Here is an 18,427-nt window from a genome sequence, read left to right on the forward strand (position 1 = left end):
TAGGATCGGAAGCAAAACACCTGCACAAGTTTGAAAATAGGGATCTGGAATGCTAGGGGTTTCAGGCACCTGTTAATTGAGAAGCGACAACCGATGGCCCATTTGGAAATAATATGTATCCAGGAATCCTGGCTTAACCTCCTCTGTTGGATGGATACATAGTATTGTTCAACCTGGCCAGGGAAGGGGGTCTCACAGAAGACCCTCCTCCGGCCTGTTGACTATGATAAAAAATGCGACAGATGTAAATGTCATTGAAGTCATAAACCCGAATCCATATATCCAGATATCATTAATAAAACTGGCAAGGAGGATTCCAAGGAACAATTACCTCCTCCTCTTATTAAATGTCTATTGGAACCTGGTGATTGCGGTGGGAGAGTCATTCCTAGATCTGGTAACCGATTGGATTGATCAGATGGCAGAGAAACATCAAAACATCCCAATAGTGATTTGTGGGGACCTCAATGCCAACTGTCTGGAAGAAGATTGAAAGGACCCTAAGATTAAAACCTGTAACAAGAACAGAAAAAGTTGTCGGGCTAAAGCCTGGATGTAAGATATGGAGCTGAGAGGCATTCATCGACTTAATGGTAACATTGAAGGCCACATGCCGGCCGCTCCTACTTGGTCCAACGGTACTAGAAAAGCCATGTTGGATTATTTTTTTTGTCTCAGGAAGGTCGCAAACGACTGCGGATCAAACCAAAGGATATCCCGGTACTAACAAAAGATTTGGAAGAGTGGCAACACCAGGAACCACAATCTGTAGAGTATGACCAGATGTTAATGGCGTTTAAAAAAGCAAAGACCAGCATCTGAAGCCCCAATTTAAAGTCATCCACACATACGACATTGAAGTGGCCAAACAAATAAAGTTGCTGAGAAAAGATCTTTTGTTTCTGAAAACATCAACAGCTCAATAAGAAAGAGTTGACATGGAAAAGAAGACAACAATATAAAAACTGGCATAAGCCCCATAGAGCAATACTCCTTCAAAGAGATGGAGAATCAATGTTAAAAGCCTTAGGTAACTCAAATAGCAGGAACCTCTGGCAGCTGTTAAATGAAAGAAGGGACTCCAAGGACACATGTCCTCCAAACCCAATTGCAGAGAGAGCCTCGTTAGAACACGTTAAAATGCTATTTGAAGACACAAATAATAGCCAAAATGGAAATGAAGAAAGAGACAAAGTGTCACAGGCCTGGAATTTGGAGTTTAAAAGAAAAGACATTGAGTTTCTTATTAAAAAAGCAAGTCAATCACGATCTCCGGGGCCCGATGGAATCTCAAACATAGTATTAAAAGCAACTCCACAACACTGGTCTAAATTCTGCGGGATTCTATTCAAATTAATAGTGGAAATGAGCAAAGTGCTGGAATCATGGAAAGCGGCGATTGTAGTCCCTATTTTTAAAAAAGGGGACCAGATTCTACCAACAAACTATCATCCCATTGTACGTCTCGATTGTGCTGGGAACATTTTTGCCACGCTACTTCTAGAACGTTTGAAAGACTGGATTAAGGAAACCAATTCCTTCGATAACCGACAGATTAGATTTGTAAAGGGCTGCAGTCTTATCAATTCCTACTTAGCCTACTAAAGAAAAGAGCCCTCCATAACAAACAAAAAATCTACATGGCTAGCATTGATCTCCAGCAAGCCTTCGATAGTATAGATCGAAGATCATTATGGAAAAAATTTGAATCCAAAGGATGGCCGAGTGACCTACTAAAGGCCATAAAAGAGCTCTACTCTGAGACGTCTATGCAGGTGAAATTGGACCAGCGTGGCAACCTGTCAATGAAGATCAAAACTACGAAGGGGTTAAAACAAGGATGCCCATTGGCGTCCACTCTATTTAGTTTCTTAATAGAAGATCTGAAAAGGATACCGAATAATGAACACAAATTTCCACCGAAACTAAATAGTACAGAGGTGGGCAGACTTTTATACGCTGACGACCTTATCCTCTTGGACCGGAATAAGATTGGCCTGCAAAGGTCTCTAAACCAGTTAGTGAGTTACGTGACCAACAAGAACCTGAAAATAAATGCTGCAAAGTCAGATATTATGACCAACAAGAACCTGAAAATAAATGCTGCAAAGTCAGATATTATGATCTTGGGTGATGCACGAGGAAGGAAGAAACATAAAGAAAGCTGGCTACTGGACAGAAAACAATTGAAACCAGTAAATGAAATTAAATATTTGGGTGTCCTGTTAAGCTCGTCGGAAGGAGAGAAAGACTGGATGGATGATTTGAAGTTAAAAATAAAAAGACTCACCTCACAAGGAAAGGCAGTGGATAGAGGATTTGGGAAATTCCCGCTGCAACCCATAATCGCTATTTACACACAGAATGTATCCAGGTACTCACTTTTGGAGGAGAGACTTTTCTGGGGTTTCGGCAAGAGACATGGGACCTTCTTGAGGGTTCCTTTTGGCAACCCATCTTACAACTACCAATGGCAACACCCATAGCGGTGATTCGGCACAAATTAGGGTTGATATCCTTAAGTGCCAAAGTTACATGTAACAAGTTGATGCAATTCAGAAAGGCAACCCTCAGTGATTGCCCTCCCCAATTTGAAGTACTTGGAAAACACTAACCAGAAAACAAGGAATGGGTCTTGAACAAATGGAAATCTGAGTGTGACTTAATCTTCAACAGCCTTGGATCTTCTGTTAACAGCCTATCTAACAATCCATTGCTCATAAAGAAGATCCTCTGGGCGTATGATTGGTGGGAAACAGAAGAAGTGAGATCAAAGCCATTAACGCACACTCTGTCAGGGAACAATTGTGGAGAAATGAACATAACCCCACTATACCTGGAAACATTTCCACATTGCAAGCAACAAGATCGACTGTTAAGATTCAGACTTAAAGTGCTCCACAATAAAACTACTCTCCAAAGGTACGGGAGAGACCAGGGTTCTATCAGCTGTAGCCTTTGTAAGCTGGAAAGTGAATCGTTGAGACATTTGACATTATTCTGCTCGAAATTGAAAGATCTGAGGTCAATTAATCTATATGACCCAATAGCTTGTCTAGGTGGAACTCAAGCTGAGAAATGGTGGGAACTCATATACGGGTGTCAAAACGGTTCCATGTCATCGCAGGATGTTTTTTCGCAGGTTTTTTTACCGCAAATTTTTAATGAAAAAACACAAATTTTGTTTTATGATTTTGTGGGGGGTTGCACCCAAACCCCCCATTCCCTTACATTTTGTATCTATTCCTAAACACCCACATCCGATATATATTATTTTCTAACCCCACCAAAAAAATGAGATTGTTTTTTTTGTTAAAAAATTCACAGTAAAAAAAACCTGCGAAAAAACATCCCGCGATGAAAGGACGTTGTACCGTCAAGACAAGAGAATACATTTTGCGACTGTAAAATTCTTGGAGGCTACCTTTAAAAAATTGAGGGAGAGGGATGCAATGGGATAGATTAAATTCCATACTTCTGTATAGCGACACGTGAAGTGGCATTAGTGATTGATTGTAAAGGAGGGAATGGGAAATTAATTTTATCAATACAGTTTTGGAATAAAATAGTGAAAAGTTTGTAATAACCTTAATGCACTAAAATAAAAAAAAATTAAAAAAAATAAAATAGGGAGAAAAAATACTCCCAACAGAAAATAGGAAACAGACACATGGAATCTTGTCTCTCTGCGTTCACCCACACAGCTCCATGGGTATGTTTGGACCACTAGTGCACATAGTACCACAGGAAGAAACAATTATTACTGCCTGATCGGAAGAAGTCAGCATGTATCTTTTAATGTACTTGGATAATTAGGTGCAAAGAAATAATGATTACAAAAACATTTGTTTCCCAGTAAAAACATATTTTTACTCACTACTCCCATTGGAAATTGGACTTACATTATTACTCCCTAAAAATGATTTTACTTCTAACTTTAAAATGTGGGGAATAAAATACTTCCACCTCCAAATCTTCTCTGGAGCTTTGGCTACAGTGAATGGCTCCCAGTACCCGTGGGAAGTGTGCAATGGCATATAACTCGTGGCACACTCTCTGCCTTGCCTGCAGTGTGCATGGCATGTGTATGTGCTTGTACATATATGCTAATATGCAGCGCAATACCTGGTGCATGAACCGGTATTGCGTGGGCTGCAATTTGCCACTGACAATGGCAGTGGTGCGCTGGAATTGGCCTTTTGCTCGAAAATGTAGGGCTTTTAGCACCTTCAGCAGGCGTGTCAGTGCATGGGAGCAGGTGGTTGGTGGTGCAAGGTCATTCTCGAAGGCACATTTTGCGCAGACTACAAGTGCCAAGAGGCGTGGCTATGAAAGTGAAGGGTGTAATGATGGAATAGAAGAGTACACATAATAGAGCCAATGGATTTTCATGTGATGGACTACAGGGTTCTGGAACTTTATCAAGGAGGGGTGGCATATTAATTCTGCTGTGATAATATATTGAAAAGTACGGCGGTCACTATCCATTCGGGGCTAGTGTGCTGGATTTTAAAAATGCAAGTCAGTGTAAACCAGGCTGCAGTTAGAGAAAATGAAGGATACTTGTTAATAATTGTGGAGAAACGCTGTATTGTCTGTGCACACTGAGAAGGAGTAACTTAGCAGCAAGTGCTGAGCCAAAGGTGGATACTGAAAATGCAACCTTCCGTCTATAAAAATAGGGGTTGGGCGTGTCGATCAGCAAGATGGCCGGTGCCAGCTGACATGACCAGGCACCAACAGGTTTCTTGTCTGCATGAAGCTCTGACATAAGTTTGTTGTGCCCTCCGGCGGCGGCAAGTGACGCATAAAGGTTGTGAGGGGCAGAAGAGGCCGGGAATTGCAATTTTGTTGCAAAGTGTAACTGGTGTTCCAAAAGATGCACAAGTGCAAGCATAACATGTATCAGGAGTATGTACTCTGAGACCGGAAAGCCAGCTGGATGGGATTGCCCAACCCATAAAATGTGGGGAAAATGTGTAAAAACAACTAAAAAAGTTTTTAAAAAATTAAAAAATCCTATTAAGGGTTTTAAAGCAACTCACAAAATGGAGGAAGAACACAGCAGGAAAAATGCTTACAAAAACGTTCATAATAAGATAGATGGGACCCAATTTCTGCTGGAAAATAAGCAGAGAATATAAAATGAACAGTTAGGAACAACATATTATTACTTTGTAAAAACTGTAGATCACCTTTTATGGACTTGCAACAAATGCATATATTGACTCAGCCCTCAGCCCTCTTTCATGCATGTTCTCATTATCCTTGAGGCTGTACACAAGGAAGCTTACCAATATGTTTGAGGCAACCAATGTGTGGCTGTCTGGCTATAAGCATCAGCCATGCTTCAATGATTAACCTACTAGGCAAAGTCCCCGTTTCACTGAATTCCTGAAATTCTTGAAGAGAAGATATACATTTCAGCTGCCAGATAAACAATCATGCCTTTTAGTTTATTTTTAGCTGATTATGTCCTTAAGCCTCTATTTCTAGGGGTCGGAAGCTGCGAGTTTGCACCAGGAACTGAGGAGACACTCGATATCCCTATTTCCATCATGCAATGGTTTTTATTATTTAATAGGTTCTCTTCCGTGTTATTTATCAGATTGGAGCAGATCCATTGTACTGTTGGCTTTTGGAGCTTTGTGTGACCTGGCCTGCCCTAGCTCCATTCAGCGTCTGGTCTTGCACAATCAATGCATTGGGCCGCATTACGACCCTGGCGCTAAGGGATTACCGGTACCGGTAAGGGTACCCGTACCGGGAATCCCTTAGTGCCTGATTACGAGGTCCCTTTGCGGGTTCCCACCTTAACGGCTGGTTTTACCAGCCGTTAAGGAATGGATCCACAAAGGGACCTTGGTGCTAATTATGGTACCGCAATTTGCGGTACCGTAATGACTGCCTTCCTCATTCCCATTATGCCCTATGGGGCAAAAATGGGAATGGGGAAGGGCCATGGAGGAAGGGGGAATTACCGCCCCGCCAACCTTGTAATGGGGTGGTAATTCCCCCTTTCTCCATGGCGGAGTCGGTAAGTTACCGGCATGGACCATGGTGCTAGTAGCACCATGGTCCTCCGCCTTGGTCATAATGAGGCCCATTGACTCGTTTATTCACCCTGGCCCTCATTACAACACCGGCGCTAAACCATGGCGCTATTAGCACCATGGTTGGTGCCGGTGTTGTAACAGGTCCGCCATGGTTCAATGGGGAATTACCACCCCATTCCAAGGTTGGCGGGGCGGTAATTCCCCATTGAACCATGGCCCTTCCCCATTCCCATTTTCGCCCCATAGGGCTCTATGGGAATGGGGAAGGCGCTAAGTATGGTACCGCAAATTGCGGTACCGTACTTAGCACCAAGGTCCCTTTGCGGGTCCCTACTTTAACGACTGGTGTAGACCAGCCGTTAAGCTCGGGTCCCGCGAAGGGGTCTCATAGTAAGGCGCTAAGTGTTTAACGGCGCCGCAGGGTCATAATGAGGCCCCTAGTCTGTGACTGATAACCCATAAGTGGCAGATGAAGGAAGATTTTTGATTTATTCTGCTCAATACACCGGATTTTAAGATACTGTATTTTCATATTGCACGTTGAAGAACGTGGTGGGGTTCCCAATGTTGACATGCTACTGCATAATAATGTATCTCTATCGTTCCCATCCCCACTACTGAGTCATCCAGCAGCCTACTGTGGTGTTTCAGAGCGGAGGTTGTACTGGAAACCTGGGCCCTTGAAGTCTTGCCCTATTCGTGCTCATGTATATATAGCAATGCCAGCCCCTGTGACTGGAGGACAAGCAAGTAAATGGTCATTCTTACTCGTTAGAATTGTTTTCTTTTTGCATTGTTCTTCTACACATCCTTGTTTCTTCCCAGATAAGGTGTAAGGAGTTTCAAAAATAAATCTGTTGATATTGTGATTTTTTTCAAAATCCGTTCTTCTTTCACTGAGCTCTTTATCCTCCAGGTGTGGCTTCACATAGGTCACCTGAATGTGGGCATATTTTGGATCAAGGTCTTTCGCGTTCACCTGCAAAGGAAGGCATAGATTTGAATATCTTCACTTGCTGAAAGGAACCACAAGTACACAGTCACAGCATTGAGAAATTCAGTGCGACATCTAGGTGCATTGTACAGAAGGAACCACTCCTGCTGCGTGGGAGAAAACAACTAGCACGGAGCAACAGGTGTTTTAAACCGCAAACTCTAACAGTGGTATCAAGAGTGCAAGGAATCATTAGTTTTTTGGCTCCCTCATCGCTCCACCTGGCATGGAGTGCCTGGAACACAGAGGTCATTTCTTATAGCCGCAGTGTTATATACTGTGTTAAAAACCTCTGTACATTTTTTACACATGGTTGCTAAAGGCGAGGAATCTGGCGACAGGACCAAATAACCAATATACCCAAGACACTAATGTAATCAAATAACAAGGAAGAAAAGGAAAACAAGCAGTGCCCACCAACCCCATAGTTTAACACATACAAATTAAACTCCAGAAAATGTTCATATTTTTGACACATGGAGTGGAGGGCATGGAATGAAATTAATATTTATGCTTCCTTCATCTGCTCTAGCTACCCAAAGCAAATGCATTTACCCTAGCATCAGGTTTTGGTCCTAGCCTACATGCATTAGATTCTTATTGAACACATGCTTTGAGCTCAGAGTGAATTCAATTCAATTAAATGAATGAAGAAGGGGGAACCCAGCACATTCAGCTAGAAAGCAAGTGCACTTACACACCCTCTTCCATAAATCCACACATTCAGTGCACACTGATCTCTAGCACTAGAGCTTTACACGCTGTACTCCTGAAGGCTCAGCCATTCCCACTGGTCACCGTCTACAACCGTATTAGATTGCGCCAACCTCTAAGATTTGTATTTCTGTGTGATCGATTTTCAAATGAATACATCACTGTTGTCCTTTTTGAAGATAATGGTGGTCATTCCAAATGGGGCTCTCAAAACGTCTTTTTGAGGTGTGCCTCATTCACGCTGCATAAAACAAGAAGTGTAAATCATTCCAGTTTCTCTGAACCTTTGTGAATCAGCCCTACAGGCGACTGCCACATCTGGCTGTAAATGCAAATTATGTAGAACATGTTCTGTGAGGCAGAGGTATTCCCTGTGTCAAGAACCTCAATCTCTGTACAAGTGGTTTTTAGGCTTTTCATACTCTTGAGGCATGCCAAGTCCTCTCTTCTCATGTTCCAAAATCAAAGATAGAATGGAAGGTGTCTAGAAATGGAACCTCCTGCCATTTTAGCCGTTTATTCGGACCTCAAAAAATGTAATGGGGCATAAGCAAGTACTATTTTGCTTGTGGAGTGGGACACCTTTACGGATATAATGAAATGTAAGTATCGGAGGAGTATGTTCTGTCAATGTATATTGATAAGCGAGCACAACGATCACATGACCTGCAAAGATGGGCACTTAAAGGAAGACTTTGGAAGTGATCAAGAGCGTAGGAATACCGATGGACAGTGGACAGATTCTGGAACCACACATCAATGCTGTGGTTAAGAGGCGTTTCTTCCAGCTACGAGCAATCCGATGGATGATGTCCTCCCTCACCTTTCCAGAAATAACCTTTGTAGTCATAACACTGGCTCTATCAAGAATCAGTTATGTCAGCAGCATACAGAGCAGAGGAAAGAGAGATGATCACAATCAAAACTAAGGCATTTTTGCTTAATCTGAAACCCAACATACCTCATTTCTATTTGTTGTCCAAAATCCATAAGAGTCTAATCAACCCACTGAGAAGACCAATAGTAGCCGCGACAGGCGGTATACTGCAACCATTAGGGACATATATAGACTTCTTTCTTAAACCTCTAATACAGAAAACATTGACATACGTGAAAGATAGCACACACTTTCTCAACATCATAGAAGAAGTTCAACTAACAGAACATGACATCCTTTTCACCATATATGTGGTAAACCTCTACATGAGTATCCCCCACGATCTGGGACAAGAAGCCGTCGAGTGGCTCCTTTTACAGGAAGAAGAGATAGGAGCCGTAAAAGAATTAATCTTGTCACTTCTTTCCTTTATCTCAATGAACTCTTACTTTGAATACAAGAAAGAATTTATATTCAAACCTCCGGCACGGCTATGGGTGCCACAATGGCACCAGCGTACGCAAATACATTTATGTATCAATTTGAGATGACCCATATTTTGCAAAAACCTGAATGGCAGAACAAGTTGAAAAAATGGGTACGCTACATAGACGACATTTTTGACATCTGGCAGGGAATAAGAGAATCACTTGATGACTTTATGATTTACCTGAATGGTATTGATCCTCGGATTCAATTTACCTCAGAGATTGGAAACCCGGGCATACATTATCTGGACATTAAGGTTAATGTACATAACCAACAGATCACTACCTCACTGTTCAACAAACCCACCGACAGAAATAACTTATTACACCGCATGAGTTTCCATCCACAGAACACCTCGAAGAACTTACCTTATGGACAAATGCTGCGACTTAAAAGAATCATCAGTGATGAAAGAGAATGCGAACAAGAACTAGAGAAACTAAGTAACAAACTAAAGGAAAGAGGATATCCAAATGAAGATTTACAGGCAGCAAAACAGAAGGTTCAAAATAAAACAAGAGCCAGTACACTTGTCCCAATCTCCAACACTGGTATATGTGTTGAAATATTCTTCTCAAAGTCTGCAGATTAAAAGATGTATAAACAAGCACTGGACAATACTCAAGAGTGATGAAAGAACTAGAAATCTCTTTATAGAGACTCCAACGTTTGCTTACCAAAGATTGAGTAACTTAAGAGATCTACTTGTAAACACAAGGGACATCAGAACCAAAAGGAGTAAGCCAAAGAGAACAGGAACATTCCTGTGTTTAAATTGCAGCAATTGCAACAACATTATTAAAGGGGGACTAGTCCCGCACCCATATACAGGTAAAAAGATTACAATAAAAAGCTATGTAACTTGTAACACTGAAAATTGCATTTACTGTATACGCCGTCCATGCGGACTCTACTATGTCGGAGAAACTGGACGGAAATTGAGAATCCGGATCAATGAGCACAAGTCGTGTATCAGAAACAGAAACACTAACTCAGCAGTGGCAAGACACTTTAATGAGAAACAACATAATATCTCTCAAGTCAAGTTTCAAGTCTTGGAAACATTACAAAATACACATGCAGACTCGAAAAGGAGAAGACACCAAAGAGAAGTCTACTGGATAGATCGCCTAGAAGCCTTGGCACCGCGAGGACTCAATGAAGAGTTCAATCTTAATTGCTTTCTGTAATAATGATGTAATGATGCATGCTCACCAAATCATGTGAAATACAACAAGGTTGCAACGTTGTACGTTCATCATGTCACAAATATATTATCAGCATGTGTATCATGTTTAGCAAAGGGGTTGTTTTAGACTCCAACATCTCATTCTGGAGAAGACTGTAAAGGACATTGAGGAATAAGAATTACCCTTTCCATTCCACTCTTTTTGCTACATACACGTCTGAGTATTGACAGTGTATTAAGATATATCTTTATTATTTCATGATTTTATCAAGAAGAACACAGACATGACACATGTACCTCTAGCAAAATACTCGTCAAAATATTGGTTATTTTACAGCCTCACGCATTAGCTAGCCATTATATATCTACAACATGTGTTAGCTACTTGTCTTTGATAGTGTGTAAGCCTAATGTCAATACCTGTAATCTAAAGCCACATTACTTGTCATCATTTTTTACTTACTGGTGGTTACATTTGCTATAATTCCACAGACACGGCAGCTTATTACATTAAATTACAGCTCGCGGCTCTAAAATGTAACACAAGGAATACCTATGCGTATTTACAATGAAGACCTATTGCCCGAACCAACATGGCCGACACGTGAGTGTACGTGCGGCCATATTGTTTATTTCATGTTGCTAAGGACAACCACACGAACCGCGAGCAGCATATACCGTTCGCAGTAGACACAGCAGGACGCTGAAGCTGCACTCCAGGTAAGCCATATAGATAGAACAGGCACACGCGATCCAAGATCGCAAGATACACTGAGTGAATTAGTAAGATTAACGAGAGCAGGAGCTAATACAATTGCTCTCTTCATGCTAGGCAGCGTTCCCTTGAAGATAACAACACGCACACAGACTGCGTGGATTTTGAAACTTGGCAATCAGGTTAGTGACAAAAAGCACATCACTTTAAGCATAGGCAAAAGACTTTTGAATGCATTTAATATCGTGAAGAATCATTTTTGGCACAATACGGGTGACATTGCGCATGAAAATAAGGTTATACGGCATCTGAATGCGATGGTGCCATGCAGTTATTTATTGAAGCACATATGTAATTACGTAAATTAGAATTTATTGAAGTAAATATGTGATTAATCAAAGTAGAATGTCATGGCCTATAAGGTATAACCATTATCATCTTAAGTAAAGTATGGGTATGCTATGCTATGCCACAAACGCATGTAATGATGGAACTTTTTCTTTTCTCTTTGCTCTCAAATTTTTATTAGATATCTGTTTGTCCTTTTGGGCGCCCTGTTTGATTTTGCATAATTTGTGTTCTCTTGACGTACGGTGCACTGTTGAACTCTAACCTGATAATGTGACGTATTCTATTGAATGTTGATATTGCAATAATTACAATGTGTGCAACACAGTAATACCCTGGCTCTGAAGAAGGAAAACACATTAGCCATACGGATTTCACATTTTGCCTCATTCTTCAGCAATAACTTCATTGGTGAAGTTTAAACCAATGAAGTACGAAACTTTTTTTGAACTTTAAGAAGCTCTAATTTTAAAAATTAAATTAAGAATATTTTTTTGACAAATCATCAAAGTGTGTCTTTCAACTTATTGTAAATAGAAAGAAATTGACTTAATCCCAGGTGGGAAACTGGAATGTGCGGCCCACACCAAAGGCATACATGTCTAGGTCTTTCCTCTCCAAACAGCATACACCTTGCCATTCTGGATCATTGTCTAATAGAACTCCAATGAACCGAGCACGCACCGGCAAGCCTGCTAATGACACTCGACCTGAGACCCATAGCACAGCCAGAACTAATAATGCTCAATTGGCTACCGGTCAAGAAAAGTATATATTTCATAGTGCTTTGCAGTCATTAAAGAAAAAGTAATTCCCTGCCAACTGTGGAGGCCTTTAAGATAAAGCAGTGACATACATCCTAATAATTATGTGATGCATCAGAAAGAGGCATGATGGGTTACCCTCCACCAACATTACAGCCATACTTTGCAGCTCACTTCCAAGAGCAATTGGCACAACCCAGGATCACCTAAACTTCCCAAATGTTAAAGTCCTGGTTGTTCAACAAACCATATTAAGCCAATGTCCCACCAACTAGATACAACCAACTCCAGGATATGCACCTGTGATCTGCAAAGAATAATCTGCATCCATCTGAATTACAGACCTGGATTCCCACCAACAAAGAAAACCTCAGGATGGCTCAAAGCTTGATCTCGTGCAGGTCGACTACTAGAACCCACCAAACACTAACCATTGGCTCCACCTCATGCCACATCTCCTCCCTCAGATGGCAGCTTGAGGCAGCCAGGCAGTTCAACTAAGGTCAACCCAAACAAAGAACCATCACTGTACCACAGACTACACTGCATTTCCCCATCTGGACTTCATGTAAGTCACCCGCACAGATGTCAGTCATTTCACTTAAGCCATGGGGCGATTTATAAGGAGGTTCCATTTCAGAATTAGGACAAGAGGTCGACTACAGTTTTACCCAGTATAAGTTGCTGCAGGTATCTCCCATAAACATTTTCCAAGACCCTCCCACCATATGTGTGCCCCAGGTGCTAGACCACTGTTCCCATTTTAGGTGCCTGCCTTGACCTACCTCCTAGACACCTCAGTAGTGATTGGTTTGAGATATTCCACACTGGCATGTGGTCAATGTAATTCTACTCCTGAACATCCCCACTGTTGTCTAGTACACTCCACTGTGATCTTTCCCCTGGAGGTCACCAGCAATGGTGGGTTTGTTTCTCTGCACAGTATAAGATGTACTTGCCCTGTCCTCATAGTGACACAACTGGCACTGGTTCTAACCTCACTATGGATTTAAATATATGGTCTTTGTATATGTTATATCCTTAACTATACAGTGAAAGCCCCTGCAGCCAAACGCTTCACCTCCTATACATTGCTTTTGTTATGGATCCATAGAAGGGGCTGTCTTGATGCATTTCACCTGATTGTCCTACCATGTCTACCCTTTGGATTACTTTGCCAGTGTCTGTAACCAGCATATCACAGTCTGCCACATTACCTATTTGTGCATCACACCTATTGTGTTTGTTATGCTCGTTTTAATGCCTGAAGTAGCCACTCGAACCATGAGGTGAGGCTTTTCCAGCTTATGTATCTCACCTATTTTTGTCTGTTATACTAGTTTACATGCCCGAAGTAGCCCCCCGCACCATGAGTGTATTCTCACCTATTTTATCTGTTATGTCTGACTGCACGCCTGAAGTAGCGCCCAGCGCCACGAGGAGAGGCTTTGCCAGCCTGTGTATTCTCACCTAGTTTGTCTGTTATGCTTGACTGCATGCCTGAAGTTATACCCCCCACACCATGAGTGAGGCTTTGCCAGCTTTGCAATCACACCTATGTTGTCTGTTATGCTTGTTTGTACGCCTGAAGTAGCCCTCTGCACCATGAGGTGACGCTCAACAAAGCGTGCTTGTACCATCCACCATTGCTGTAATCTTGTACTCTTATGCACTTTCTGTAACCAGCGCCCTGATGCCTGAGGGATTGGTGCGCTAAAATAAATGCAAACATAAATTTAAAAAAATGTTGTTTGCCTCTTGGTGCCCCCTACTGTTGTTTTGATCCACAGTGATTTATCCCAACAGCTGTCTACTTCAAGGCATTCCATTTTGCTCCACTGTGACACCGGCTCCACTGTTGTCTGCTCCTATAAGTCTCCCATGTTTTTCCCACTGTCATTTAGCCTCACGTGTTGCACTCAGCAATAGATATATACGATAATGTGCAGCACCGCAGTGGGCCCTGGGGTTGCTAGGCATAACCCCTTGCTAGGCTTCTGGTTACCCACCCCATCTGAATTTAAGTTAATGTTTAGATTAAAAATATGGTTTCTAATGAATACGATGTCACTGGGGGAAAAAGCCACAGAATTCTGGCAACGCCCTAGTCAAAGTTGCAGAGGTTCATTTGCCTTCGCAGTTCATTGTACTTCCTGCTTGAGTGTAAACGTGAGCATTTGTTAAGGCATACCTCTAATGTGGCAGCAAGAACAGGTGTTTAGTTTCAAACATGTATTTCAGTGCTGCTGTGGCATCCTGTCAGCTGATTAAAGAGCTAGAATCGATAGGACCCAATATGCTCCAGATGTAGAGGGATTTCTTGAGGATCTTTTGGCTCCTTTATTCTTATTTAAACATTATGGGTCGGATTCACAACGATTCACAAATTAGTTACTATAGGTTTCTTTGGCTTACTCCTAGAAAATATATAATGGATGTAACAAAGTTCTCATATAAGTGCCTTCAATAAGAATATGACTTTTAAAATAACATAATTGACGCATCTTATTAACTATTTTTAGAGAGGCAAGTCTCTACCATGATTATATTTACATACCAACCCAGCAAATAACATGGCCCGCCCAATGGTTGTTTTTTAGTTGCACTCAGTATAAACACATGAGGGTCAATTCTCAAAGAAGTCACTATGAGTAACTCTTAATTACCTTTGAATTATCCTTGAATTGGTGGCTATTCCACTCACAGAAGAAGTTGTTCTGTGAAACTGTGACTTATTTGTGAATCGAATAGCGCCTAGCCTCATGTAAGCTAAGGGGAGTCAATGTTACTCATGGTCGTTTCTATGTCAATTAGCCCCATATGTTATATTTAGTGCAACTAATAACAACGCCAATTGAGGAAATATAATTTCCTGGTTGAGAGGGGGAGGAAGTCATATAAATATTCCTGGTCAAAGCTCATATGGGTCCACTTACGTTATATGCATTGAGATGAATCTATTTTACAATGATTCACCGTAAAGTGTCAGACATCTGCCCGTCAAATACGTACATATTGTTTAATCCTTAAAGACGGACGAGAGCTGCAATTGCTGTGGTTGTTTACTTTGAAGCTTGTGCCTTTGTATTTTTTGAAGTGCTCTTATAAATGTTACACTCTGAAATTGGATCGGTGATTAATGGTCAGTGATCATGCAATCAGTGATTGCTGGATCACTGCGTGGATGACCTTCTGCATTTGAAGACATACACAGTATCAGTATCTCATTGTAACTCTCTCATTTGCAGCTCCACTATGTAAAGATCTCCAGAAATAGGTTCACTCTGATGGTCCCCCATGTTTACTCTTTGAAGATGCCAACCTCTTACAGTTCAAGCATGAAAATAAGTCTAGGTGGAGCAGAACAGCATCTACAATCAACATCTGTGTCCGTAGCATACATGGAAGTATGGCATCAAAAGAAGCATGGATATTCTTCCAGTGAGCCTTCCATGCAAGACATAAAGAAGTAGATGCTTTTCTTATATTGAAAGTTTGCTTATAATGGTGTAAAGTTGCATGCAGGAAACCCCCCATACTCTGATTCCTACATCTAAAATGTGTGAACACCTTATCTCCTTTCTCTAATGAACACATTGAAAATGAGTACCTGATAGTTTTAATAATATTAAACAAAGTACATAATGTAGCTATGTGATAGGTAATGTAACTATAATAATCTTGTTGTGTTATGTTATGTGATTTGGACTTTATATAGCGCTCGATATATCATTGGTATGACCTCAAAGCGCTTGTGGGTTGAACGCCCTTGGGAACCATAGTCCAGGTCATTGGAGAGAGTAGGGTATCAGAGGGTGCTTGGGTTAACTCAATATCAGTGCAGCTGATGCGATTGGCTGATGGTAACTGCATCCTAGCATTAGGTGTGGTGGTATTGAGATCTGTCGAATGTGTGCAGTCTGGAGGTTAGACTCAGAGACTGGATTCTGGCTGCGTTAGGCCTGTGAAGGAAACTTATGTGTGCAGCTAGGCCGATTTTACGTGGGTATAGCTGCGTTGTAACAGGATGTTGAGGTGTTCATGGAGTGTTGTTCGTATGTGAGCAGCTATGCCGAAATTGATCGAGGGGTGTAGCTGAGCTCTATTGTGTGTTGGTGTAGAGTAGAGAGTGAGCATAGTGATATGAGAGGTGGGTGTCTGGAGTGGAGGTTTTATTCTTACGATCCCACTTTTCTGGATTTCATTTACGTGTTTTGAGGTTGCTGTATTCACAATTCTACATAAATGTCGCAATGGCTAACATTCACAAACCTGTCTAGATGTGACGCAGGCTAATATTCACAATTCTATCTAAACGTGGCAATGGCTAAACTCCACAATTCTATCTAAATGTGGCATTGGCTAATATTCACTATTTTATCTAAATGTGGCAATGGTTAACATTCACAGTCTTGTCTAGATGTGATGCAGGTGAATATTCACAATTATATCTAACTGTGGCACTTGCTAACATTCACAGTCCAGTCTAGATGTGACACAAGCTTGCATTTATAATCCTGTCTAGGTGTGACAAGAGATAATATTCACAATTCTAATTAAATGTGCCAATGGCTGATATTTGCAAGTCTACCTAGATGTGGCACTGGCTAACATTCACAATCCTGTCTCGATCTGATGCAAGCTAATATTCACTATTATATCTAAATGTGGCACTGGGTAACATTCACAAACCTGTCTAGATGTGACGCGAGCTAATAATCAAAATTCTATCTAAATGTGACAATGGCTAATATTCACAATTATATCTAAATGTGGCACTGGTTAACATTCACAATCCTGTCTAGATGTAACGCAAGTCAACATTTACAATCCTGTCTAGGTGTGACGTGAGCTAATATTCACAATTCTATTTAAATGTGGCAATGGCTAATATTCACACTTATATCTAAATGTGGCACTGGTTAACATTCACAATCCTGTCTAGATGTAACGCAAGTCAACATTTACAATCCTGTCTAGGTGTGACGTGAGCTAATATTCACAATTCTATTTAAATGTGGCAATGGCTGATATTCAGAGGTCTATCTAGATGTGGCACTGGCTAACATTCACAGTCATGCCTAGATGTGACGAAAGCTAATATTCACAATTATACCTAAATGTGGCACTGGCTAACATTCACAATCCTGTCTAGAAGCGACGCCAGCCAACATTTACAATCCTGTTTAGATGTGGCGTGAGCTAATATTCACAATTTATCCAAATGTGGCATTGGCTAACATTTACAGTCCTGTCTAGAAGCAATGCAGGCCAACATTTATAATCCTATCTAGATGTGATGCAAACTAAAATTCATAATTCTATCTGAATGTGGCACTGGCTAACATTCACAGTCCTGTGTAGAAGCGATGCCACCAACATTTACAATCCTATCTAGATGTGAAGCAAGCTAATATTCACAATTCTATCTGAATGTGGCACTGGCTAGCATTTACAATCCTGTCAAGATGTGACGAAAGCTAATATTCACAATTCTATCTAAAGGTGGCATTTGCTTTTTTTTAAATAAAAAAAATATGTACTGGAGGAAGCACGAGGGTCTGGGGGCCTTACCTGTGGCAGGGTAATATAGGTCTGGTGCAGGCGGACTATCACCATTCTGGTGGGCGGGATGGAGGGAGGAGGGAGCGGAGAAACAGGAAGAAGGCTGGGGTCGGGAAAGAAGCACTCGAGAGCATGTTTGCTTTTATTTTTTTTCAAAAATTGGTGCTGTTATGCCCCTTCCCTTTTTCTCCATTCCCTTTACTTGAATGAAAATCACTTTACACTAATTAATGTTCTAACTTTAGCTAGCTGTCTGTGCTATTAAATGAGAGATACAAAATACATTGGCTTACCTTATTTGAATCCTGGATGATTCGTACAGAATCTCCCCCAAACTTTTCTCCGTACAGTTTAAGAAGCCTTAGGGAGATTTCTGAGAGCCCTGTGAGTTTGGGTTCTTTGTAGATGTACTCCTTTCCATCTTCCTCTTCGAAAAATGCCTTTGGACAAAAATGGTCATGCATATAAATACATACAAATAAAAAGAGCTCTTTGAACGCAAAATGTAGGTTGCTCAAGGATACAATTTTAAACTTACATTTTGAAAAGGTGGCACATATGTTTTCCTTAAAGGGGTCTGCCATCCAAATCTCAGAACAATTAAATGTAGGATGGTGGTCATTCTTTGGTGTCAATCATTGTTTGAAGACAAGCTTAAGACCCTACTAAATTGCAAAAATTGTACCAACCAGGGGAATACAAAATTCCAATCAACC

At 41.1% G+C, this 18,427-nt stretch overlaps 1 protein-coding gene across 5 annotated transcripts in view; it reads right to left on the bottom strand.

Annotated features, from left to right (window-relative positions):
- The window catches only part of DOCK11 (dedicator of cytokinesis 11), a 1,707,663-nt gene that overhangs the window by 219,428 nt on the left and 1,469,808 nt on the right, over window positions 1-18,427 (bottom strand). For all 5 annotated transcript variants that reach the window (XM_069612850.1, XM_069612848.1, XM_069612847.1 and 2 more), the window contains 2 exons: window positions 18,005-18,151; window positions 6,825-7,035 (listed from right to left, as the gene is read on the bottom strand). In XM_069612850.1, coding sequence (XP_069468951.1) covers window positions 6,825-7,035; window positions 18,005-18,151 — 358 coding nt within the window. The remainder of the gene's footprint in view (window positions 1-6,824; window positions 7,036-18,004; window positions 18,152-18,427) is intronic.

Source organism: Ambystoma mexicanum, chromosome 5p (genome assembly GCF_040938575.1).
Source record: "Ambystoma mexicanum isolate Mex_15411 chromosome 5p, UKY_AmexF1_1, whole genome shotgun sequence".
NCBI classification, from domain to species: domain Eukaryota; kingdom Metazoa; phylum Chordata; class Amphibia; order Caudata; family Ambystomatidae; genus Ambystoma; species Ambystoma mexicanum.